This window comes from Lampris incognitus, chromosome 18, assembly GCF_029633865.1.
Source record: "Lampris incognitus isolate fLamInc1 chromosome 18, fLamInc1.hap2, whole genome shotgun sequence".
NCBI lineage: Eukaryota > Metazoa > Chordata > Actinopteri > Lampriformes > Lampridae > Lampris > Lampris incognitus.
The window spans coordinates 9,383,528-9,411,123 of record NC_079228.1 but is presented as its reverse complement, the minus strand read 5'-3'; the positions used below and the strand labels follow the sequence as shown (position 1 = coordinate 9,411,123).

The window sequence follows — 27,596 nt, the reverse complement described above, 5'->3', positions numbered from 1 at the left end:
GTGATACTACCTCCCTCCTTAGGGAAGCGCGTCCCCGCGCTTAAGCATATCAGCTCCTTCACGCCTCAGGGCGCATGCGCTTCCGATGGCCTTACGGTCGCTCCATCCCACTTCTGACACCAATGTAGCGAATTCGGGGGGCAACGCAACCACAGGAACTGCCGCGGCCGGGACGCGAACCCGTATCGCCCGCACCGCAGGAGACATCGCTAACCGCTCGGCTAAAGGGTCAGACCCGCGGGCCAGCGGCCAGCGTGTCTTCTTATCCATGCACGTTACAATATGTTGATGGGTTTGCTTTTTTTGCGCAGGATTTCTGGCGCTTGATGATCCTCTTTTGTCACTTAGCTGTGCCCTCCCTCCCCCCCTCCGCCCCCCTCCTGCAGCCCCCACGGCTGCCCTTCGTGCATCAACGGCCTTCCCAGCCGTCAGTTTTAACCCATGCTGCTCTGCTCTTCTCTCACCTCTTCTAAGGGTTTTGGAGGTGCTGGCACTGCTGCGGTGCAGCACCTCAGTAGTACGCTGATGCCGGAGCAGGAGCCTCAGAAGAAGGTCAAATCAGGAGGGGTCCCCCCCCCCCTCCGCCGTGTTTCCATATCGTTACGCCCTGCCGGCAAACGAGGGCAACTCGTTTCTTTTCATCCGGGCCATTGTGAGAAGCTCCCAGTCGAGAGGAAACGTAAACGCGCGTCTTTGTGGTCTTTTCTTCTGCTCTCATCCAGGGCCGACCCCGAGGCTCCGGAGCCCTGAAGCCTGCGGTCGCTGCCATGGTGATCGATGGCGAAATCAGGGTTCGATTTTCTTCCCCCCGGGAGACCTAACTGGCAGTTGCCAAATGCAGCGCGGGGGAAACGACGAAACTGCAGGACGGAGCAGGCAGGACAGCAAAAGGCAGCAGAAGGATGATGGGTTGCCATGGCGATGATGTACCGTTTGCAAAAACAAATAAAAAATTATCCATCCATCCATCCATTATCCAAACCGCTTATCCAGCTCTCAGGGTCGCGGGGACGCTGCAGCCTGTCGTACAAAATTGTGTTGTGTGTGTTTTATATGATTATATTAAAAACACACACGCATACACATAATTAACTTTGTGTTCTACTTGGCGTGGAAATAAAAACAGCTAGTTTTAACTTTGGACGGCAGTGCCGTCTGCTGCTGTCAGCAGAGTTTGCCGGCGTCGTCTGATTTTACCGTCCTGCTCTCATCCACAATAAAGGCATCCGGTGTGCACGTGAAAGCAGCATGCTGGCGCTCGTCTCTTCTGCGCCCAACGCAACGTCATAGGATGCGACTCACAGCTAGTTTGGCAAGATGTCCAAAAGGTGAAGCGTCTGGACTGGACGTAACTGTTCTGACTTACGTACAAATTCGACTTACGAACAGACTCGAAAACTCGTCCGTAACCCGGGGACTTCCTGTATCATTTCCATCGGCTCTACAAAGTAACGCCCTCATGTTCCCACTGGATGAGAAATAAAGTTCTTATTGGTGTTTGTTCGCTTCGCTCACACCTCCTTTACATACAGCGATGTGATTGGTGGAGGGCATTTTAGATGAATCAGAAAGGCGCAGTGCACTTTGGGTAAAGAGCACAACACAACCCAGGCTGTCGTGTCGCAGGCGCTTTGCCTTCTGTGATCATAACGCTACGGTGCCGGTATCAAATTAAACATGTTGATTGTTCAGCAGCTGTCCTGGGCTGGCTAACTCACTACCAACCAGGAATTGGTAATCGTCTCGCTAAAGTTAGACAAACCAAAATACAAACCAAAATAGTTGCTAGTATACTTAGCTAACATTAACAGGGTCAGCCCTATGTTCCCTCAGCCCTATGGGTTAGCTAGTGAATAGGTCAAGGTTGGGTTAAGGTAAGCGTTGGGTTAAGGTTGGGTTAATGTAAGTGTTGGGTTAAGGTTGGGTTAATGTAAGTGTTGGGTTAAGGTTGGGTTAAGGTAAGTGTTGGGTTAAGGTTGGGTTAATGTAAGTGTTGGGTTAAGGTTGGGTAAAGGTAAGTGTTGGGTTAAGGTTGGGTTAAGGTAAGTGTTGGGTTAAGGTTGGGTTAATGTAAGTGTTGGGTTAAGGTAAGCGTTGGGTTAAGGTTGGGTTAATGTAAGTGTTGGGTTAAGGTTGGGTTAAGGTAAGTGTTGGGTTAAGGTTGGGTTAATGTAAGTGTTGGGTTAAGGTTGGGTTAATGTAAGTGTTGGGTTAAGGTAAGCGTTGTGTTAAGGTTGGGTTAAGGTAAGCGTTGGGTTAAGGTAAGTGTTGGGTTAGGGTTGGGTTAAGGTAAGCGTTGGGTTAGGGTTGGGTTAAGGTAAGCATTGGGTTAGGGTTGGGTTAAGGTAAGCGTTGGGTTAAGGTTGGGTTAATGTTAAGTGTTGGGTTAAAGTTGGGTTAAGGTAAGTGGTGTGTTAAGGTTGGGTTAAGGTTAAGTGCTGGGTTAAGGTTAAGTGTTGGGTTAGGGTTGGGTTAATGTAAGTGTTGGGTTAGGGTTGGGTTAAGGTAAGCGTTGGGTTAAGGTTGGGTTAATGTAAGTGTTGGGTTAGGGTTGGGTTGAGGTAAGCGTTGGGTTAAGGTTGGGTTAAGGTTGGGGGTAAGTAGAGGTTGATGTTAAGTCAGGTTAAGGTGGGTTATCTTTAGTTCAGGTAAGCTCAGTGTAACAGGGTTGAGGGAACATACACACGCTCCCACATTAACAGATCAAGGTAACAAACTACATGTTGTGCCAGAAGAAAATAATAACGTGGTTACGACACAAACTGGATCAAAGCTCAGTCATGTGCATGTCTGCATCAAATCCAGTTATAATATGAATTTAACTGTTTAAAAGTTAAAACGCTCTGATTGTACTGATGATTTATCACATTCGATTGTGTCAAGTAAGTACTCTATAGTCATCGTATATAGCGTAGTACTATATAGTCATCGTATATAGCGTAGTACTCTATAGTCATCGTATATAGCGTAGTACTCTATAGTCATCGTATATAGCGTAGTACTATATAGTCATCGTGTACAGTGTAGGACTCTATAGTCATCGTATATAGTGTAGGACTCTATAGTCATCGTATATAGTGTAGGACTCTATAGTCATCGTATACAGTGTAGGACTCTATAGTCATCGTATATAGCGTAGTACTCTATAGTCATCGTATACAGTGTAGGACTCTATAGTCATCGTATGTAGTGTAGTACTCTATAGTCATCGTATATAGCGTAGTACTCGATAGTCATCGTATATAGCGTAGTACTCTATAGTCATCGTATACAGTGTAGGACTCTATAGTCATCGTATGTAGTGTAGTACTCTATAGTCATCGTATATAGTGTAGTACTATATAGTCATCGTATATAGCGTAGTACTATATAGTCATCGTATATAGTGTAGGACTCTATAGTCATCGTATATAGAATAGTACTATATAGTCATCGTATATAGTGTAGGACTCTATAGTCATAGTATTTAGTGTAGAATTGCAGGAAATGTAAAGACAAATTCCCAAATGTTCTGCCCCTGCCAAATTTATGCCCCCACCACTTTCCAAATAAAACCTACACCCTTGACAGTTAAGAGTGCGTAACCTTCATCTTCCTCACAGCAGGATGCGTTATTTGTACCCAGCCCTCATCCCCTCATGGAGAATATCAGATATTCGACTATGCTGAGCCAGCGGCGTACATACGGGGTTCTGTGATGAATACGTAATGCACGTTGTGAATTCACGACATTTTAAATTCAACTGCACTTGAACATGGAAGACATATTTTGTTGTATTAATAATAATAATAACAACAACAATAATAACAATAATAATTGTAATAAAATATATAATAATGATACAAAGTTAAAGGAAATTGTATAATAATAATAAATACAACAGCAACAATAATAATAATAATAATAATATAATTGTAATAAAATATACAATATTAATAATAATAATAATAACAAATACAATAATATCCATTATCCAAACTGATTATCCTGCTCTCAGGGTCGCGGGGATGCTAGAGCCTATCCCAACAGTCATTGGGCAGCAGGTGGGGGTACACCTTGGACAGGCCGCCAGACTGTCACACAGGGTCCGCACATACACACACACACACACACACACACACACACACACACACACACACACACACACACACACACACACACACGCAGTCGTGTTTCACTATCCTTGTGCGGACCCCTCATTGACTACATTCATGTCCTAGCCCTTAACACTAACATTACCCACGCAAACTACATACCTAACCCTAACCCTAACTCTAACATTAACCTAAACCTAACCCTAACCCTTACCCTAACATTAACCTAAACCTAACCCTAACCCTAACATTAACCTAAACCTAACCCTAACCCTTACCCTAACATTAACCTAAACCGAACCCTAACCCTTACCCTAACATTAACCTAAACCTAACCCTAACCCTTACCCTAACATTAACCTAACCCTAACCCTTACCCTTACCCTAACATTAACCTAACCCTTACCCTAACCCTTACCCTAACATTAACCTAACCCTAACCCTAACCCTAACCCTAACATTAACCTAACCCTTACCCTAACCCTTACCCTAACATTAACCTAACCATAACCCTTACCCTAACATTAACCTAACCATAACCCTTACCCTAACATTAACCTAAACCTAAACCTAACCCTTATCCTGACATTAACCTAACCCTAACCCTAACATTAACCTAACCCTAAAACACATTCATACCTAGGGACAATTCAGTACGGCTGATTCACCTGACTACATGTCTTTGGACTGTGGGAGGAAACCGGAGCCCCCGGAGGAAACCCACACAGACACGGGGAGAACATGCAAACTCCACACAGAGGACGACCTGGGACGACCCCCAAGGTTGGACTACCCCGGGGCTCAAACCCAGGACCTTCTCTCTGTGAGGTGACCGCACTAACCACTGTGCCACCGTGCCACCAAATATAATAATAATAATAATAATAATAATAAAAATATAATTGTAATAAAATATGTAACAACAATAATTGTAATAAATAAAACCGAATCTATCATTATTTGAACTTTGTTTTGTAAGGGACAGGCACCTTTGTTCTGGCAAAGCTAGCCTATAGTGTAACTCTTATCTCCGCCAGACGCATGTTCCCTCCAGTTTCTTCTGTTGTCATGATTACTGTTCCAGTTGTGTTAGAGTGAAACATGGCAAATGAAAACGTCCGACAGCATGAAAATCTGTTAACTGAGACAAACTTGTGCTTTACTTTGTTAACTGCGATATTTAACGTCAGCCCAGCCTCAAAGCGTCAGGCGAGGCTGCACCCCTCCTGCAAGCCTGCAGCCCCTCCTCGCCGAGAGTCCCCACACCACCCTGATCTTTCTGATACGGCTGTCTTGCTCCATGGAAAGCCTGCTTCATCCAAACACATCAGGTACCGAGGCCCAGAGCTAAAAGCAGTAATGTGTACCAATCACTTATTTATCTGGCGTGTCTGCTTGAGAAGCACCAACACCGGGACTCTTAGTTGTTAGCCAGATCAAATCAGATGGTCCTGCTTCCCCCCCCCCCCAACTTGCCATTCGGTGATTTGGTCAAAATCAAATCGTTTCAAACCCGGGGACACGTTCACAAACCTGAAAACCATAATGTCAAATATTTCCTTCCGCTTCTTCGACGCGGGCCAAGTCTAACTCCTCAGCATCTAACCCAAGCTGTGTGTGTGTGTGTGTTGTGTGTGTGCGCACTCTGGCATTTACCCAGCCTGCCTCGTGTGCATCTGACCTGACCGAGTCTGCCGTGCTCCATGACATCCTATCAGGCTTTACGTGGGCCTGTCTGATTTTCGGTGTGAGACTCCAGGTTAGCATCTGACTACTGATGAGGGAGCAGCGCCAGACTGCTGCAGTCAGTTTGGGTAAATTAAACTCGAGGGAGCAGCGATAGCTTCGGGCGGAAACATTCTGGGCCTCAAAGAGGGGGGTGGGGGTGGGGTGGGGGAGAGCGATGTGTGCTGTATGGGATGTGCCATGTCAGGGCTGCAAGAACACAGGAGGAGGAGGAGGAGGAGGAGGAGGGTGGTACAGGGTGAAAGGTAGAAGAGATGGGAGAGAGGAGAGAAGCAGAGTACTTACTTCCCTGTTTATCCGAATCTAAGAGATGCCAGAGAAAGAGGGAGGAAAAGGGGGGGCAAAGAGAAAGAAGGGGAAGGAGGGGCAGGAAACAAGAGCTGGTTAGTGTGAGTAAAGAACAGGAAGTAGGAAAAGAGCAACGTTAGAGAGAGTCAGCCTGCACCGCAACACTCCTGTGGAGAGAAGGATGGTCAGAACCACTTGTTTCAACAGGTTATTGCATACTTTTTTGGGGGGGGGAGGTTTCCCCCCTTTCTCCCCAATTGTTCCCGTCCAATTACCCCACTCTTCCGAGCCGTCCCGGTCGCTGCTCCACCCCCCTCTGCTGCCCCGGGGAGGGCTGCAGACTACCACGTGCCTCCTCCCATACGTGTGGAGTCACTGGCTGCTTCTTTTCACCTGACAGTGAGGAGTTTCACCAGCCACAGCCCCCCCCCCCCTAACAGGTGCCCCGACCGACCAGAGGAGGCGCTAGTGCAGCGACCAGGACGCACACCCACATCCGGCTTCCCACCCGCAGACACGGCCGATTGTGACTGTAGGGACGCCCGACCAAGCCGGAGGTAACACGGGGATTCGAACCAGCGAGTCCCGTGTTGGTAGGCAGCGGAATAGACCGCCACGCCACCCGGACGCCCCAAACTGTGCAATCTGTTTCTAAATAAAACCCCCAAAACTGAATGCGGCTCCTCTTAAATGTCCTCATGTGGGCTAAGTGGTTTTGTGTAAGTCTCATTCAGACAGAGTCGACATGTGAGACCGTCATGCTGCACCTGGACGCGCATCTCTTCAAACCGCTTTCACCAGGTTAAATCTGGTGGGGATCCGGTAGGATCCGGTTTACTTTCTCCATGACCACGTGCACAACATGTCCACCACCTTGGGTCACTGACAACGTTTTCAGCAAAACCCAACGCAGAGCAAAACCCCCAAACCGAACCCATTTCACCCCGAACCGAGCCGCCGCGTTCCGAACCTGCGGGGCTACGAACTTACCGCCGTCACATTCACGCTGAAACGCTCAAGTTAAAATCTCTAATCTCCAAGAAAATAAAGGTTAGCATAATTTTCAGCACCAACCCCCAAACTGGAAAAAAAAAACATCCAATTACATAATTTTTCAGACATATTTTTCACATTGCACAGCTCAAATGCCATTAGCAACAGGAACAATTAAAAGGCAATAATTAATCACACATCCAAGTGGAGATGAACTTTGCATTCCGACTCTGGAAAGTCTACCGACGGTTTTAATCAGGCGGAGCGGAATCAGGTCCCGGCACGGCACCGAACCATAATCAGAATCAGAATACCTTATTAATTATTAATCTAACGAGGACGGCACACCAGAGGCCGATGAGACGTCCAGACTTGAAAAAGAACAACACATTTTACAAATTTTGTAAAATCTAATAACTTCTGCAAAGCCACAGTGTCGGCTACCGTCTTCTTTATAGGACAGGGACACTAAAGAATAACACGAAATCACGGGGACAACTTCCTATTGTCTAGCTTTAAAAAGGGGCTACGGAGTTATGACCCAGTTAAAGGGACATTTCACCGATTTTCTTTGTGTAATACACTCAGTACTGGTGAGCAGTGTAGTCAACTGAAGCAAGAAAATCCTCTCTGCGTACTATGCTGATGGAGAAATCGGTGTTCTCCTGCTCGGTCTTCTCACGTCGCCTGCACATACCACAATGCATTGCGCGTAACCCTCTGTAGCGTCGTCATAAAGTTCTCTGCGCTAGTGTTGTGGGACGTCGTTAACACAACTCAGCCGGGAGGGCGAGGACGTGTTCTGTGAGCCGTGTGTTTAGGGTGGGTTAGACTCCCAGTGGTTCTCAACCTTTTTTGGGGTCCTGGACCCCCCTGCGTATTTTTGATCTACCCTGAGGACCCCTCCACCTGATCTTGGGGGAGGGAGGTTGCAATTTGATAGAAACAGTAGAAACTGCATTTTAAATTGCATTATAGCATTTATTCACTCTTTGGGGCAAAAACAAGAGCTTTCAGTTGCAACTTAGATATAGTTAACAAAACAGAATTCTTATGCAGTAACTTTCAGATAGATGTAACAAAACAGAATATGTATTCAGTAACTTTCAGATATATGTAACTAAACAGAATTTTTATGCACTAACTTTTAACAATGCAAACGGGAGCGAGATCTCTTATTTAAATACAACAGATTACACTTGTGAAACAGATGTAATTAGAGAAAAAAGTCCTGTTACCCTTTATAGTTTAGGTAGATAAAGGTCTCAGTCACGTTTGAGTAAAATAATCCTATTTCTATAAATGTCATAGGATCTTTTTTTTAAAAGACATTTTATTTTCACGGACCCCTTGCAATTACACCACGGACCACTAGGGGTCCGCGGACCCCCGGTTGAGAACCACTGGGTTGGAGCATTTGGAAACCGTGCTAGGCTGTATTTTTTCCAGCCGTCGTCATCACGGCTGGAAAAATGTCGTGACACGTCACTCGGCAGCCAGAAATATACCCGGGTTCCCCGCCGCTCCAGAGATGTGGGACAGGATCAGGGTCAACTGCACGTGCCTCTCCCGTGCCGTCCCCATCACAGAGAGGCAGCGGCGAGGCTGAAAAACCGGTGAATTTTCCCTTTAACGCGTCACAGGCTGTATTAATTGGGGGGTTCTAACGCTTGACATTTCACTACGACAACGATCTGAGTTCTTCAAGGAAGCTTATTTTTGTGTGTCGGTTATGAGACGGCAAATTTTACTCACGCGTGCTTTCTTCTGCTTAGCCCTTTGACTGTTTGTCTGGTGGGACATGAAATGGAAATGTCATCGGTAAACGTGGGCTAAACTCAGTACCCCCCCCCCCGAAATAAAGGACAGCGATCTGTACAGTGTGACGGAAACCGCGTTCTGCTCAGACGAACTGCTGAGCACGCTTCTCTTCGCCTCAGCGAGCGGGTCACCCCGACGTGGTCAGAAAATGAGAAGGTGACGCATGCAGCCGCTTTTACTTTTAACCTTTTGAAAATGGCAACGGCCCATCTAGTCCGACCTACGCCTCTTTCACTGACCACTCGGGACCGTTTTGCCGTAATGTGGCCGGTTGGGGGGGTCCTGCGATGACATACGGACGGGCGCCACGCGCAGCATGCGTCATACATCGAGGTCCTTGGAGCGCGCAACCTAATGGGACCGGTGTAGGGCACTGAGGAGGAAGGAGCAGAAGAACAATACGCCGAGCTGTGACACAAAATACGTTCCTTTAACCCGGCCTGCCCACGTGCACTGAGTCAGGTAAGTACTACCCATGAATCCCCATTTCTCTTCATATTCCACTTCATTTGTCCAGCAGACAGTACTGACACCAAGGGGTACAGACGGTGTACAATTCAATTTAAAACCACTTTACCGTGTTGAGTACTTAAATGGCGTGTGACAGAAATGGAGGCGAGGTAGTTAAGACGACGTTTCACACCGTCATATGACCCATACTGTTTCTGCCTTTCCTGTATTTTAAGTACAAAAAAAAAAATAGAAACCGTACGTCCATCTCGCACAAAAAAAACGGTTCAAGACGGGGTCTGGCAGGAGCCCGAACCACTGCCGAGACTGAAGAGGCCTCCTGTGACAACCCCGCTTGAGCTGAAGTGTCGGCGAGATCAAAATAACTGGAAAGCAGATGAAAGGATCAGCCGTGTCGTCCTGGGGGTTTGATGACTCGGTAGGATTGCCTTAGAAAAGTGCTCGGGTGAGTCATGAGGCGTGACGATCCGAGCGTCACGGCTATTGTGGGGCCTTTGGAGTCGCTGACATGGAACATCACCTCAAAACGCCGGTGTGCACAGGCCCGCCCAGCCTCGGCACGACGCTGAGCAGCGTGATCGCTAAATGATGACCCGGTCTGAGCGACAGAGACCTGACAAGTCCTTGCAAAGTGTGTCGATATGACCCCCTGCTCAAGCACCGAGCGAAACACAACACTAATGTGGGACGAGTGGGACCAACTCTTAAACGCACAACCGTCGAATCAAGCAGCCATCAACAAAGAAGGTGGCGAGGGGTTATGAGCGAGAGGAGGCAAAAGAGACAGCGGGTGACTTACATCTATGTAGTTGGCGTTCACATAGTCCGAGTTGGGGTCTGCCAACAGCGAGTGCAGCTTGACTCGATGACGGTCATCTGGAATGAGGAAAAAGGCTTTAGGTTTTGATACTGCAATTAAATGTTAACTCTGGAACCAGAACAGCCAGTTCATGGTGAAGAATAACAACTGTATGTGTCATCTGGGTACACACTGATGAGCCAAAACATTATGACCACCCAGAGGCAAACAGAATGATGCTGATCGTCTCCAAATAATGGCACACGTCGAGGTCTGGGTAGAGTAAATAGTAAGTGAACAGCCAGTTCTCATAGGCAACATGCTGGATGCAGGGGAAATGTGCAGGAGTTAACACCTGGGCCACTTTGACAAGGGCTAAAGTGTTATGGCCAGACGACTGGATGAGAGTATCTGTGAAACGGCAAGGCTTATGGGGTGCTCCCGTCAGCAGTGGTGAGTACCTACCGACAGTGGTCTGAGGAGGGACAAACCACAAACCGGTGACAGGGTGTTGGGCGCCCAAGGCTCATCGATGCACGAGGCTAACGAAGGCTATCTATCCTGCGTGGTCCCAACTGACAGAAGGTCTGATGTGGCACAAGCCACAGAACATTTTAATGATGGTTCCGGGCGGGAATGTGCCACAACACAGTGCATCGTACCCTTCTGCATATGGGGTTGCGTAGCTGCGGACCAGTCAGAGTGCCCATGCTGCCCCGTCCCCCATCGAAATGGGCAGGCGAGTGTCGGAACTGGACCTTTTCTTGTAGATCACGTGGATGGCCATGTAGGTACGTGTGAGCTTTTTTACCTGGGGAAGTGATGGCACCAGGATGCACTGTGGGAAGATGACAAACCGGTTGAGGGAGAGTGATGCACTGGGCAATGTTCTTCTGGGAAACCCTGGGTCACGCCGTTCATGCGGACGTTAATTCGACCAACGTGCCACCCTGTCATGGTAACGGCATTCCCGGATGACAGCGGCCTCTCAGCAGGATAATGAGCTAAGCCACACTGCACACATTGTTCAGGAATGGCTTGAGGAACGTGATGAAGTGTTAAAGGTGTTGCCCTGGCCTCCAAATTCTCCAGATCTCAATCTGATTGAGTGTCTGTGGGATGTGCTGGATTGACAAGTGCGATCCACGGCGGCTCCACCTCGCAGCGTACAGGACTTGAAGGTTCTGCTGCTGATGTGTTGGTGCCAGATACCACAGGACACCTTCAGGGGTCTTGTAGGTTCCTTGCCTCAGCGGGTCTGTGCTGTTTTGGCGGCACACGAGCGTATTAAGCACATGGTCATAATGTTTTGGCTGATTAGTGTGTATTTCATTTAAAATGTTTTGTTGCATATACAAAAAAAAAACAGGTGATGTAACTGAAAATAAGCTTACAAATCACAGAATGTTGAAACAAAAAATTGGGACTTCTTTTGACAAGCAGTCAAGTTTTCTTTGTAAGATGTCAAGAGATGTTGATTTTGCCATTAAATACACCAAACGCTCGAAAAATTAATTAGGGAAAACTTACGGCTGAGTAAGCTGTCGTGCCTTTCTTTGGCCTTGTCCTTCTTTTTTGTGACATCCCAGCCATCAAAAAAGCTCTGGAAGGGCAAACAAGCAAGTTAGTGATCACAAAAGCAGCAAGACCTTAGAGGTGTCACGGCTCTGGGAAGGCACAATGGTTCAACTTCATAATAACGTAACACGGGACTACGGTGTAACCCTAAGGTTGTCTGAATAACTTAACCATTACCATCTGTCTAACTAACTTGAACGATCTCATCTTGCCATGTCACCGGCAGACATCTGCCACACTGCATGTAGCGGCTGTGACTGGGGAAGGACACTTGGCTTCGAGAGATGCTGTGGCCTTGAGAAGAGAGTCATTCTCACACCACGCTGTATGAAACCTGTTGCCAAAAGAGCCTATGCTTGTCCGCGGTCTAAGCATCGGCTTTGTGTCGATGCGGTTGCCCACTGGGGATGGGGGTTCGCACCCCAGTCTTGTCAGATCTGAGTATGGCCGGACTCGATGAAGTAGCAATAATTGGCGACGCCGTCTTCGGGAGGGGGGCGGAGTCGGCTTGTGTTCTTCACGTGAATGCATCTCTGTGTGTGTCGGAAAACGCAGCGGTTCGGCCTGGAGTCGCCTTGTCATGGAAGTGGGGAGGCGGTCTCCTTCGAGACCGCCGGCCGGAGAGATGCAGTTGGCGAACGCATGCAGTATGAGGAGGGTGGGTGTTTGAACTAAAATAGGGATCGATTGGCCACTAAATTGGGAGAAAACAGGGAAAAATCAGAAATAAATTTATATATATATATATAAAAAGAGCCTATGCTTTATAATACCTGAGCGTAAAAGTGCAAAATTCCTGTGAGCTGTTTATGTGACCCACTCATCAAATCTACCAGCAAATGACAACAAGCAAATGAACTTAAATCAATGTGCAAGTAATGGTAAGAACAAAGCACCACAGATATGAGCTCAGCTGCAAATCAGTCCTGTTTCAGCGACGGAGTCAAATTGGGCCCACCTGAAGCTGAGACCGAGCCAGGGAAAGCATGCTGATCAGGGGATTACATCTGCCACTGGATCCTATATAGCTAATTCCCAATCTAATCCTTCTTAATAAGACAACCTTATCTGCCTCTGTCCATCTTCCTCCCTCCTTGAAGTTTGTACAATATCCTATCTGCCGCAATAGACCCTGTCTGTCTTTAGCACACCATTTTGCCAACAACTGTTCACTATTCAGTACACATGTATATAGTGGCTCAGTGTACCCACAGCCTGTTAGCCTATGTGGGAGAGAATATTCCAGATGTTGTCTTGATTCATGCTCAACACTCCAGATAAAGAAATCCCAGAAAGCTGGATCAGATCATCTGGACACAAAGTTTAGTAGGAGAAACGTTTCATCACTCATCGGTCTCAGCTGACTGCAGGTATCCCAACCTTAGAAACAGCACAGTTGCATAACCACCGAAACAAGCAATCTGATTCATGCAAATGTCGTGCCCATATGAACACAGACGATTGGGGCATAGCTGCAATCATGGCGTTGTAAGATTTTGGGTTTTTTTGGCCAGTGAAATTGGTGATATTAGGGGGAAAAATGTAATCTACTTACAGACTATGTGATTCCACTTGCCAATAAGAACTCTCGGACTGTTGCTGTACGTTCACGTTTTGAGACTGCCAAACTGGTGATATTGCCCAAGCTGCCTTTGGCAGCCAAGCCTACAACTTGCCTTCTTGACCTACTCCCTGCTAAACTTTTAAAATAACGTTGGCCGTTCCTGGGTCCCCCGATACTAAATATCATAAATCCATCTCTTACCTCTGGCAGTGTTGCTTCTGGTTCTAAAACTGCCATAGTTAAACCTCCTTCAAAGAAACCAAGTCTTGATCAGAACACTCTCAATAACTATAGACCAATCTCCAAACTACCTTTCATTTCCAAGTTTTTGGAAAGAGCTGTAGCTGATTAACTTTTGGCCCGTCTTTCCAACAACGACCTCTTTGAACCATTTCGATCTGTGTTAGAGCCTGTCATTCCACTGAAACCGCACTCACGAAAGTGGTGAACGACTGTTCGCTTGCTATGGCATCCAATTCCACGTCAGTCCTACTGTAGCTTAATCTTAGCACAGCTTCTGACACCGCTGATCGTGGCCTACTTTTGGACTGCCTTGACAATGACCTAGGTGTTGCAGGTCTGGCTCTGTCTTGGCTTAAGTCCTGAATTGTCTGACAGAACACAGCGTGTCCACGGTAATCTTACGCTTGATTTCTCTGGAGAGAAATATGGTGTACCCCAGGCCTCAGTTCTTGGTCCTTTACAACTCTCCTCTTGGCCACATTATACGGAGCTATGGAATAAATTCCCACTGCTGTGCTGATGATACTCAGCTGTATATACCCGTCACATCAGACAATCATGATCATATCAGAAATCTAGAGGGTTGCTTGTCTGCAGTAACTGAGATGCTGGTTATTAGCCCTGCAAGACAAAGTCACCTTCATGAAAAAATAAACGGTATCTCTTGACAGCTCCCAAAGTTCTACAGCCAAAAATCTTGGTGTTATTTTTGCTCAATCCCTATCTTTTGGATTTCACACACACATGGCGGCGCCCCGCTGAGCAGAGCTGGTTTTGTGGCGTGGGGGCCCGTTGGCTCTTGGCTGCATCTGTGGGGTTCCTGTCGTTGTCGTGGATGGACACAGTTTAACTAAATGTCCCTTGCACTCGCTTTACAACTTCGCTACCCGGCAAATTTAAATCTGCTAAATTTTATGCATTAACGTATATATTCTACGTTACCTTGCCCCGCGTAATCGCTGATGTTACACTTTCGTTATTTTTGTGCATTTTATGCATTTGACGCCTATTGTATGTCTGTCCATCCTGGAAGAGGGATCCCTCCTCTGTTGCTCTTCCTGAGGTTTCTCCCCTTTTCTTTTTTTTTTCTGACAAGGTTATTCTTGTGGAGTTTTTCCCTCATTCAGGTTTAGGATCCAAGGATAGGTCATATACTGTTGTGTATTGTACTAATTGTAAAGCCCTTTGGGGCTATCTTGTGATTCGGGGTACTCAAATAAACTTGACTTGTAGGATGGCGACGGATGTACTCTTAGCCGCCCCCCGATCCATCCAGGTAGTGGTTACAAGACGAAGGCGAGAGACTGTCTGAAACTGTTAGAACAGGACAATGCTAGACAATGGTACAATGCTGTACCACAGAGTATACCCGGGGGAAGCTACACCTAGTCTGTATGGTTTACCTAAAACACATAAACAGGATGTGCCATCGCGGCCTATTGTCGGTATGATTAACTCAGTGACCTATAACATCGCTACGCTTCTGGTGTCTATTCTTAACCCACTGGTAGGCAGCAGTTCTGCACACTATTGATTTTGTGGATAAGGTGAGGTACATCATCATGGAGGTGGAGACAAACATGATCTTTCATGATGTTGTTACATATCCCTCTTCGTGTGCGTTCCTACCTCCGCTGCGGAAGCAGCAGAGGTAGAAGAAAGAAAGAAAAGCCACTTTATTTTGTCATCGTATTCCTACAACAAAACTGTTCTCTGCATTTAACCCATCCCACCACAGGAGCAGGGGGAAGCCGCGGGGCCTGGGGACCAACTCCAGTTCTTCCTTCGACTGCCTTGCTCAGGAGCACTAACCCTAACATGCATGTCTTTTTCTGATGGTGGGAGGAAACCAGAACACCCAGGGGGAAACCCCCCCCCCCGCAGACACGGGGAGAACATGCAAACTCCACACAGAAAGGATGGCAGGGGGGGGGGGGTCATACTCAGGTGCCAACACGTGGGGTGTCTAAATAATGTGTTTTTTTTAACGGGGAATTCAAATATGAGTTTATTTTTTTGGATGGGATAACTTTAACCTACACCATTTTGTATTTCTAAATTGCCAATTTTACCCTTTTGAACCCCTTTATAAGATATTCAACGATATAAGGGAAATCATCTATAATGACAAAGCCAAGTCACATTTACATATTAACAGGTGAACTGCACGTATAATTAGAAAGGTCAACCTCCTGACTTCTTGAACTTTGTCAGGTTGCGCAAATCCTGCTTTGAGTCATTCTCGGACATCAGCCTCCTGCTGGTCTCCTGAGCCCTGATCCCTCCATCCCTCTTTTCCTGTGAGAAGTACTTAGCAGAAGCCTCAGCATTTTAACAACCCTCTCCATGCTTTGTGTGTGGCAAGGCCGGTTGAGCACCACCATGGGGGTGTTGATGAAGTTCTCCATCTCCCAGGTGCTTAGGGAAGCAGGTGACAGCTGGCTCGGACACACATTCTGACTAGGGATGGCCTGGGGTTTGAACCCGGGACCTTTTTGTTGTGAGGCAACAGTGCTAACCACCATGCTGCCCCAAGTCCGTATGAAATTACAGGACGACCCCACTCTTAGCAATAATAATAATGGACTACATTTATATAACACTTTATCTACACACCCAAAGCACTTCACAGAGAAGGACGGAAAGTCACCTCAACCACTACCAATGTATAGCAAGCACCTGGGTGACGGAGGGCAGCCATTTTGAGTCAGAACGCTCACCACACACCAGCTTGAGGTGGAGAGGGAGGAATCACTGAGTGAATTACACTGGGGGATGATGAGGTGGCCAGATGGAGAGAGCCAGGTTGGGAGTTTTGCCAGGACACCTGGGGACCCCCTTCTCTTTGCGATAGGTGCCGTGGGATCTTTAACGACCACAGTGAGTCGGGACCTGTTTTAACGTCTCATCCGAAGGACGGCATCTCCGACAGCGCAGTGTCCCCGTCACTGCACTGGGGCATTGGGATTTTTCTGTTTTTTTTTTACAGCAATATGACCAACCTTAACACTGACTTAGTGTGTCTACCCCTGAAGCTGTGTCTTCAGTCCACGTACTTCACATATAAAGGGCAGCACTACAGGCAGAAATATGGATGCACTATGGGTTCCCCAGTTACTCCGGTGTGGTCGAACATCCCTATAAACACAATTGGCCGTGTCTGCGGACGGGAAGCCAGATGTGGGTATGTGTCCTGGTCGCTGTACTAGCGCCTCCTCTGGTCAATAGGGTAGCCCGTTCGGGAGGAGGGGGAACTGGGGAGGGAATAGCGTGATCCTCCCACGTGCTACGTCCCCCTGGCGAAACTCCTCACCGTCAGGTGAAAAGAAGCGGCTGGTGACTCCACATGTATCGGAGGAGGCCTGTGGCAGTCTGCAGCCCTCCCCGGACCGGCACAGGAGGCGGAGCAGCGACTGGGATGGCTTCGGAGAGTGGGGTAATTGGCCAAATTCAATTGGGGAGAAAAAAGGGGGAAACACTGACCACATTAACTCGGTGGAGACCTCATCAGGTTCACCAGGGAGGAGGTGGAAAGTGACAGGGTAGCCTTCTTACACTGTGAAGTTGTTATTGGTGATGGGGGGGGGGCATCTGAAAGTTGATGTGCACCATAAACCAACACATACTGATCAGTACTTAAGGTTTGACTCTCATCATCCACTGGAGCACAAACTAGGAGTCATCAGGACGCTGGACCGCCTCGCTGACAGCGGCCGGGGAAGGGGAGAAACCCCACGTTAAACAGGCCCTGGCTAAGTGTGGTTATCCTAACTGGGCGTTTGTCAAAGCCAGGAAGACGCCCAAACAGTGCACCAGATGATCCAAGAGCGGAGGAGGACAACAGTTGTCTAAGCGTAAACCAGCGGTGATTCCAGTTGAGACACGTATTTTCCGAACACCGTGTCTCAGCTGCTTTCAAATCCCCCAAAAAACGCTGCACCAGAAATTGGTCCACACCAAGGACCAGGTCCCCAAGCACAAACAGCGATACAGTGTGCTCTGCTACGTGCCGAGAGGACTGTCGTGACTTACGCATTGGGGAAACCAGACTCTGCCGGAGTGGAGGGAACAACGCAGAAGAGCTAACGCGTCAGGCCAGGACTCCGTGGGCTACCCCCACCTGCAGGCCAGTAGCCACTCTTCCAAGGGTTAGGGTTAGGATGTGCAGATCCTTGATAGGGAGCAACGCTGGTTTGAACGAGGAGTCAAAGAGGCCGTCTATGTGAACTGGACCGCGGGGGGGGGGGGGGGGGGGCTCAGTGTATGTCTGTCATCATTTCACAATGCTGTGGTTGCAGCTATTCCCCAGTCCTCTGTGAATAATACACGTGGCCATTTTAACTCTAATGAATGGTCACAGCGTTGGCACATGAACCCAATTACCGATTTCGGTCGTTGTGCAACTGTGCCGCCTATCAGTTTGGGGATACCTGCGGTCAGCTGAGACTCAGGAAGTCCCTCTGACGAGTGATGAAACGTCTCTCCTACTAAACTTTGTGTCCAGATGAGCCCGATTCAACTTCCTGGGATTCCAGACGTCGACTTCCCAAGTAGCAGATGTACTCACACCCCCGCCTCCCCTCGCCCCAGACAATGCCTTGTAACAGACCCAAGACTCATCAACGGCAGCAGCAGTGACCCTGTGGGAAATAAGCGTTATGGAGCCTGACAGCGCCGCGCGAGCCGAGCCCCTTCAGCCTGCTAATGTCTTCGGGCAACGGGAAGCCAAACGGAGCAGAAAAAGAAGCAGCCCACGTATTGACTTTTGTGGGCTGGGATTTGCAGGCCTTAGGGGGATTGCTTAATGAATCGAGGGGGAAAAAAAGCATCTGGATTCGCACAGGTGCAAAACAAACGTGTGGCCACCGGCTGATGCGGAGAACATCCTGCTACGAAGTTCAAAAAAAGCCAAGAAGAAGTCATTTCAAATAGCCAAATTATTCCACACGACGCTCAGTCAGCAAAACCTGCCTCGTTTCTGTGACGACGACGACGAGATGGACTACTGTTTAACCGCTCTTATGAACACGACAGCATCCATCTGCGCCGTCACAAAACAGACACGCTGTTGAGCGCAGGGTTACAGCGCCAGCAGGCCGCTGTGCAACAACTCCTCCTTTACAACAACTCCTCCTTCACAACAACTCCTCCTTTACAACAACTCCTCCTTCACAATATCTCCTCCTTTCTAGAAGGAAAAGAACAAAACCCTGCAAATCCCGGAAGATGATGTCCTCCGATACATTTCCTAGTCCCCCCCCCCACTCAGTATCTCCCCCTCTCTTCTCCCCCTCCTCACCTCGTACTCCTGTTTGAAGCCATATCCCTCGGCGGTCTTCATCTGGTTGATGTGCTGGAGGAGGTCAGCCACCCGCACCGCTGGGTGGAGCTGACCTGTGTGGTAAGGCAAGCTCTTCCTGCGGGAGTGGCGGTAGGGCGACCCTCCCAGGAGGCTGCTCGACTCGTTTACCGAGCTGCGCTGCTCGTCTGAGTCCACACACACACACACACACACACACACACACACACACACACACACACACACACACACACACACACACACACACACAAAATACCCATGTTAGCAAACTTTTCACGTTTTATCAGGTCAACAGTGCTCACAGAATCGGGGGGGGGGGCGATATGCCCCCTTTCAGCTGGTTGCTATTGTTTTTCTTTCAATTTCCCCCCTTTTTTTCTCCCCTTTTTAAGCCGTCGCTGCTCCACCCCCTCTCTGCCGCTCCAGGGGGGCACCCCGACCCACCAGAGGAGGCGCTAGCCCAGCGACCAGGACATTGGTTTTTACATTGTAACAACACAACGTCAGAGTTTCAGTACACGGGAGAGTCGAAACACAGAAATTAATAATTATAGTCTAAATATAATACAATGGGGGGGGGGAAGGGAAAATAAAAGGAACAAAATAAAATACATAAACAAGGACGAGCTGACACAAAATAAACTTAGGCGGTCAAAGATCACATGACGATAATCAGAAAAGCAACGCGACTGTAAGCTGCTCATTTATCCGAGGTGTTTAGTGTTGTTTCCACGGTGAGAGATGTTTTCATTGCCTTTTTATTAGAGGTTATTTTGGCAAGGGACGTGAAAAAAGAACATCAGAACAATGTCAAATAAAGGAATACTGGGCTTGCAGCCCGTCACCTTGGATTTGTGACTGTGTAATTTACCAAACAAACAGAGATTTGGGGGAGCGTTATCTACAGCAGATGAGCCAGTAGTGCGCACACCTTTTATACTGAGTGGCTTGTTAAATGTATCGTAGCGAATTCGGGGGGGGGGGGGGGTCACCGGGAACCACCGCATCCGGGACGCGAACCTGGATCTCCCGCACCACAACGTTAACCAGTCGACCTGTTAGCCAAGGCCTAGCGAGTCTATTTATCCGTGCACGTTACCAGGTAGTAACATCCGGGTACATGTCCCGGATGTGGCGGTTCCCGAGCTGTCCCCTGAATTCACTACAGTGTTGTAACGTACACGAATAAGTAGACACGTTGGCTAACGGGTCGGACCCGTTAGCCACGTTGTCCCCTGTGGTGCGGGAGATCCAGGTTCGCATCCCGGATGCGGTAATTCCCGGGCTGCCCCCCAAATTCGCTACAGTATCAAAAATGATTAATGCAGTATCTGTCCAGAGCTTAAAGGAATAAGGACAACTAAAGAATAAATGTAAAACAGTTTCTTCCTCTGTGTTACAGAATGAACATTTCTCTGAGACTTCTGCTTTAAATTTGCATAAAAATGTGTTACATGGGTAATATTTGTGTAGTATCTTCAAGTGAATTTCTTTGACTTTATTGGGTATGAGGAACTTGCTAGACTCAGACCATGTATTTTATATTTATATGTTCGTTGACTGACACTGGGAAAGACAGCTTCCAAATATAGAACGCTGTAGGAACACAGCTCTCGTCTGACGTTAAGTGTTCTCCTGATGTGCATGTTATCACATTTGTGATCAATCAGGTTTATGGCCCCTATTTTAATTTTGGGGAGTTCTCCAGAAAAAAGGGCCATAAAGTAAAGGAGCCTTTACATCTGTAGATATACTCTTGATAATTTTTTCAAAGTCCTTCTTAGAAAGGTCCGCACCAGTTTCTTGGATAACATCCTCATAACTGTAAACTCCGCCCTGCGCCATGTTGAAACTGTTGACGCTCCGCTGTTCGACTTCCGGGTGAAAGACCACCGCGGGAACTATGGATCATGCGCAGAACGCCTAGGCCAGTTCGGGGCCGGTTGAAGGTATACATGCCAGAGTAAATCCATCCCCAGCCGCGTTACCTAGGTGTGTTAGTCCCATTTCGAGAAATTCGATTTAGTACGATTTCAGTCGGACTAACATGTATTTTAAAAGTCCAGTTTTAGTCGGACTAACACAATAAATCCATTTCTTCTGACATCATGTAAACGTAGTCACCGTTCTTTTTATTAATGCATTTCTCGAGTTCTGACTGAATGCTCTAGAGAGCAGCTCGAGGAAAACATCTGCAAACATCTGCAGAGACGTGCTCCAGCTGGCACAAGAGTCTTGAAACAGACAAGAGTCTTGCTGGAACACACGAGAGTGTTGCTGGAGATTTCCTCTGACTGAGAACTGAGCCCAGCTGACCGGGGTGGAAACATCCACAAAGGTAAACGGGGGCTGAATGTCAAGGAGAAGGGAGACTTCATTCCCCCAGCCACTTTCTTACAAGTGCCAACATGTGGGGCATCAGGGTAGCGGGGGTGTCCGCGTAGCATAGCAGTGTGTTCTGTGGTCTACCAACACGGGGGCTCGCAGAATCGAATCCCCGTGTTACCGCCGGCTTAGTCGGGCGTCCCTACAGACCAGTAACGTGCAGTGAGGTCCATGGCTGGGTAGGCAGTGAGCTATATTTATTTGTGCCAGAGAGAGGCACAAGCAAACTCTGCCTCAGCAGCCTAGCTTTGGGAGCAAGCCGTCCTGAACAGGGCACGCCTTTTATTGATAAAACAAGTTGTACTTACAACGATCTTAACAAATTAAAGTAAAAATAAATAAATAAATAAAAACAAATAAATAAATATTTTTAGTAACTGTCATGATAGTTCCTTTTTTTCTTTCTTATTGGCCTGGGTGAGGCACAGCCTACCTGCCTCCTCTGACTGCACATCACTGCTACAGACACAATTGGCCGTGTCTGCGGGTGGGAAGTCGGATGTGGGTATGTGTCCTGGTCGCTGCACTAGCGCCTACTCGTCGGCCGGGGCGACTGTTCGGGGGACTGGGGGGGAGTAGCATGATCCTCCCACGTGTTACGTGCCCCTGGTGAAACTCCTCACTGTCAGGTGAAAAGAAGCAGCTGGCGACTTCCACATGTATCAGAGGAGGCGTGTGGTGGTCTGCAGCCCTCCCCAGATCAGCAGAGGGGGTGGAGCAGCGACCGGGACGGCTCGGAACAGTGGGGTAATTAGCCAAGTACAATTGGCTAGAAAATGGGGGGGGGGGTGAAAAATAAAAGTGCCAACAGGTTAGTTTTTTGTTTTGTTTTTTGGTCTTACTTCGTGTGTTGCAGCTGTGAGAGTCCATGAAAGAGTGGGCCATCCTCTCGTCCTGCTGGAGAGTACTCTGCTCCGTCAAGCTGCAGTCCAGAGAGCTCAGCTTCCGGCTCTTCTCTTGCCGGTACGACATGGCCGCCTTGTTGATGGCCACTTTCTTCCTGCTGTAGAGATATAGGCAGGGAGGAAAGGGAGGGTTGGCAGACGGAGAGAGAGAGAGAGCAGGGAGCAATAATAGAAAAAGAGGACAAGCAGAGAAGAAGTGGCAGAATGAGAAACCGATAGAGATAAGGAAGAAAAGGAAGGTAGAGCAAGTGAGTGCACGAGAAATTGAATGGAGGGGGGGGGGAGAATAAGAGCTAAGAGAGTGAAACGTGGGCGAGGGAGGGAGGTGTGGTGATACCGAGAGGGATAGAGAGAGGGATGGGCTGGGGGGGGGAGGGGGTGTTGGAGAAGATCTATACCAGAGGATGGGGTGGAAACAGCAATGCTTATTTCCACAACCGGGCTACAGAGGCTAAGCGGGTTAGGATGACGTCAGAATGAAGGGGCAACGGGAAGTCACTTACGGGTAGTAAGGGTAAGAATAGAAGTCCCTTCTGAATAGCATGGAGGAGAGGAAAGAGAGAGAGAGAGAGAAGGAGAGTGAGAAGAAAAGAGAGGTGGACCATGGTTTATCAAGATGGCCATCACTGAGACAAATGAAGGTGCTCCGTAAACATGTTGGAAGTGCTCAAAACCAATCCCCCTCTGCCAAATATAAACATGTCTGCTCTCTGTGCCGGTGGATCCAGCTGCCATTGTGTGTGTGGGGGGGGGGCTAGATTGGCCAGCTGAATCTTATCAGTCACTTTCCTCTTCCGGTAGTCCTAAGCAGCCTGCCTCTATTCTTCCAGAGAAAGAAAGGGGGGAAGGGGGGGGCGGGATGGAGGAGTTCTTCCGAAAAAGCAAAAACAACCTTCCTAACCAATTACCAGCTCATTCACCGGCGCCTCACAGTGGCTGGCGTCGCGTAATGGCATGGGAGATGGAGTGACATTGCCCCTTGGTCAAATATTTCACACCCCGGACGAGCGTTTCGCCATCGCCTGGCGAGCGAGGGGAAGAATACAGTGCAGGTGCGATCGACGACGGAGGTAATTTGCAGGTGGAGAGCAGCCAACAAGCTCCGCTGGTACCGGGACGCGTCTGAATGCTGGGACGTTTGTTCAGTCAGCGTGTGGACCTGAGACACCAGTACACTGTCAAAGATTACTGCTCTGTGATTCCCCTAGCTGTCGTGAGTCACTGTCATCACCAAAGTGTGCCACAGTAAACCCGAGCTGCCAAATAACTGCATGGAGACAGATCCCCCCCCCCCGGATAGACCTCCTGGGGGGAACAAAACCAACTCCTGATATTTAAATTTATTTTTTTATTTTTTGGATTCCCCCCCCCTTTTTCTCCCCAATTGCAGCAGGCCGATTACCCCACTCTTCAGAGCCGTCCCGGTCGCTGCTCCACCCCTTCTACCGATCCGGGGAGCTGCTGCAGACGACCACGCGCCTCCTCCGATACATGGGGAGTCGCCAGCCGCTTCTTTTCACCTGAAAGTGAGGAGTTTCACTAGGGGGGACGTAGCGCGTGGGAGGATCACGTTATTCCCCCCAGCCCCCCAACCCCCGGATCGGCAGAGGGGGCGGAGCAGCGACCGGGACAGCTCAGATGTGTGGGCTAATTACCCAAGTACAATTGGGGAGAAAAAAGGGGGAAAATTCCGAATAAAACCCCAAAAAAACTCAGAGGACGACCTGGGATGATGGAACCCAGGACCTTCTTGCTGTGAGGCGACATCGTGCCGCCCCAAGACTTGAGACTGTAAATGGGAGATGAGCAGTTTTGTTGACCACAGCTTGAGCCCCTCTTATGTCATTTGGCCAGTGAACACAAAAGACAAATATGAATTATGTTAAAAACACAGACAACCACACCTTCATGCAAATATATTCAAATGCACTCACCCCTTCTTGATAACAATGACAATGGCTCCCAGAAGCAGGATGAGGACCACCAGACCCCCGGCACAGGCCCCGAGGATCAGTCCCATGTCCTCAGCATGCTGGGATACTTCCAGAGCCCGCTTGGAATCCTTACAGGCAGCTGCATTCACAGGTAGATAGAGGTAGAGGGAGAAAGGAGGACAGATGTGTGTAACTAAAAACAAAAAAACAAAAAAAAAATCTGCTGGTGTGACGTCACTCAGTAATAACTGTACGACATACTGAACTTATCAAAACAAGACTCCCGCGCATCTGCTTTAGAAGGTTGTGTCAGCATCCAGCAAGGATACACAACCAAGAAAATTCATTGTCATTCAGCTTCAGCCGCTTCTCCGGGGTTGGGGTCGCGGTGGCAGCAAGCTAAGTAGGGCACTCCAGACGCCCCTCTCCCCAGCAACGCCCTCCAGCTCCTCCTGGGGGATCCCAAGGCATTCCTAGGCCAGATTGGACATGTAGTCCCTCCAGCGAGTTCTGGGTCTACCTCGGCATCTCCCCCCAGTTGGCTGTGCCCGGTAAACCTCCAAAGGAAGGCGCCCAGGAGGCATCCTAATCAGATGCCCGAACCACCTCAACTGGCTCCACTCTGAGCTCCCTCCGGATGTCCGAGCTCCTCAGCCTATCTCTAAGGCTGAGCCCAGACAACCTACGGAGGAAACTCATTTCAGCCACTTGTCCACAATCTCACCTTTTCAGTCACTACCCAAAGCTCATGACCATAGGTGAGGGTTGGAACGAAGACTGACTGGTAAATTGAGAGCTTTGTCCTCTGGCTCAGCTCCCTCCTCATCACCTTCATAACCATGAAAATGTTTGACAAATTAGAGGGCCTCTCTTACATCGTGGATTTTCCTGGCTTCAGCAGCATCGAAACAATATCTTTACAGCGCGTTAGACCACAGCTCATCTTGTCTCTCCTTTTGACTTTTATTCTCCCACCAATGATCCATGCCAAAAAAGGGTAGATGTTCTCACCGAGAGTATTTGGGTCTTGTAATTTTGGGACAGTTACTGTACTATGAAAGAAAAGCAGATCAGTCGTCATGGTAAATCTGCCTAGCGTATTCCTCTTCATCCCGCCTGAGTCTCTACCATATTGATGTGGCTGACACCAGCCAGTTAGCAGTCAGGTAGTGTGAGTATTCACTGTTCCACAGTCCATCCTGACCGCAGGTCATGCAGCAGAATGAAGGCCTCCCTCGCCAACGTCTTAAAATGCCGAAACACGGTGTAAGCGCTTAACGGTCACACGGAGGACATCCAAAGGGTTGTGCAGAGTAGAGGGCCCGCAAGCAGAGAGGCTCTTGTTATCCCCCCTGAATGGATGTGTAGTACGCTCTCATCCAACCAGCCATTTACTATGGAAGCTACCTACCAAATGTCACAGTCTCACTGCACTCCTGCTCCTGTCTTTCTATCATCATCATCAGCAGAGAGTAGGAGAGTGCTCTCTCGGTGAATTATCTGGGCTCCCCTCGTTTCTCCTATCACTGAACATCGCCGTTAAAAAAGAACGGGTGGAGTATTATTAGGCTGGATGCAGCACACTCCTCACACACAAGCCATCATGCAGCCGTCCTAACATTAGCGTGAATAAAACATAATACATGGGAAGAGATATGGATCTTTTCTCGTGTGTGTGTGTCCAGTAAATTCTCTATAAGACAGTACAAGCCTGTTTCATGCCAGAAGCAATCATCGGCGCAATAAACCGTCACGCCACCATGCCGCTCGTATATATATATATATCTATCTATATATAGATAGATATATATATATATAGATATATAGCATTTTTTTCCAAAACCGTCAATGGTGTGGAGTGCTCGACTAAAGAGGAGCGGAATATCAACACAGATACAGGAAAAAAGATTTTAATGCGCATTGAAATCTTTTTTCCCTGTATCCGTGTTGAGATATATATATATATATATATATATATATTCCACCCCCCCTTTTTCCCCCAGTTGTACTTGGCCATTTACCCCACTCTTCCGAGCCGTCCCGGTCGCCGCTCCACCCCCTCTGCTGATCCAGGGAGGGGTTCAGACTACCACGTCTCATCCGATACACGTGGAGTCGCCAGCCGCTTCTTTTCACCTGACGGCGAGGAGTTTCATCAGGGGGACGTGGCGCGTGACAGGATCACGCTATTCCCCCCAGTTCCCCCCCGAACAGGCGCACCAACCGGCCAGAGGAGGCGCTAGTGCAGCGACCAGAACACATATACCCACATCCGGCTTCCCACCCGCAGACACGCCCGAGCAAGCCGGAGGTAACACGGGAATTTGAACCGGTGATCCCCGTGTTGGTAGGCAATGGAATTAGCCCGCCACGCCACCCGGAGGTCCCCTCGGATCCATATTTTACTTCTCAAGCCCATCATGCCCCTGTTCAGCTGTACAAAGGAATTTGAAAAGTGAGTGGGTTTTTAATAAAGTTTAAGTTGCTGTTGTTCGCCTAAGCTTTAAAGCTTTATAGGGAAGTACTCTGCAGGGTTAAAGACCAATTACTACCGCGCACACTCCTTTGTATAAGCCACTCCGGTCTCACACCCACGGTAGCTATTCAATCCCTTACAGTACAGCTCAATGCACCACATATCTCAGGCCTGAAGCGAGGGAATTTGAGGGAGGGGGAAATAAAGACAGTCAAGTACGCAGTTCACCCTCTCCCTCCATGAACGAGACTGTAATGAAGGAGAAGCTGTCCCTATGCAGCCTTTCAGGACTCCCTCGTGTAGATGGGAAGGGCAAGGGAGAGGCAGATGGAGGAAGAGAAAGAGCGAGGGAAAATAAAAGCAACAAATAACCTACTACACGGGACCTCGACACACAACTGAAGGAAATGCAGTAAAAACAACGTGTCCTCTAGGGCCTGGCATGCTCTCACCCTCACGGGGAAGAGAAGGACTCCTGTAAACACGCCGGTAACCCGTCTCCACCGCCGAGAGACCTCTCCATGACACCGTGTTCACATCAGAAAGAGGACTCCCAATTTAATGGCTTCCCTTTTTCAAGATCACTACAACAAACACTCGGTGTAATTCCATGAGAGTTCGCTAAGGAGGTGAAGGGGTGGGGAAGAAAGACCTTCAGCTCGAGCCCCTTCCCCTCTTGTTCCCCATCTCGCTGCTTTTCACGTGCTTTGAACTTCTGTCTCTCTCTAAAGCACCGTGGTCTCTCTCTCTCTCTCTCTCTCTTCCTCTCTCAGGAAAAAAAAGAAGATCCGGCGCTGCGTTCGGTATTTCAAAGCAATCAGAGCCCAAGAGGGGCACGGCAAAGATGTCAGTGTCAGTAATTCAAGAGAAACAGAGCGAGAGCATAGCTGCACTTTTGGTTCCACCTTGTCTCTCGCTGAGCTGAGCTTGGCAGCCCCCCCCACCCCAACCCACTCTGAAAGATCCCCCCCTTTCCAC

General features: G+C 48.5%; 1 protein-coding gene across 1 annotated transcript in view; it reads right to left on the bottom strand.

Annotated features, from left to right (window-relative positions):
* The window catches only part of LOC130128316 (receptor-type tyrosine-protein phosphatase U-like), a 149,944-nt gene that overhangs the window by 38,742 nt on the left and 83,606 nt on the right, over positions 1-27,596 (bottom strand). The window contains 7 exon segments of the mRNA XM_056297953.1: positions 6,127-6,144; positions 10,214-10,290; positions 11,744-11,816; positions 18,898-19,085; positions 22,146-22,306; positions 22,712-22,741; positions 24,143-24,281. Coding sequence (XP_056153928.1) covers positions 6,127-6,144; positions 10,214-10,290; positions 11,744-11,816; positions 18,898-19,085; positions 22,146-22,306; positions 22,712-22,741; positions 24,143-24,281 — 686 coding nt within the window.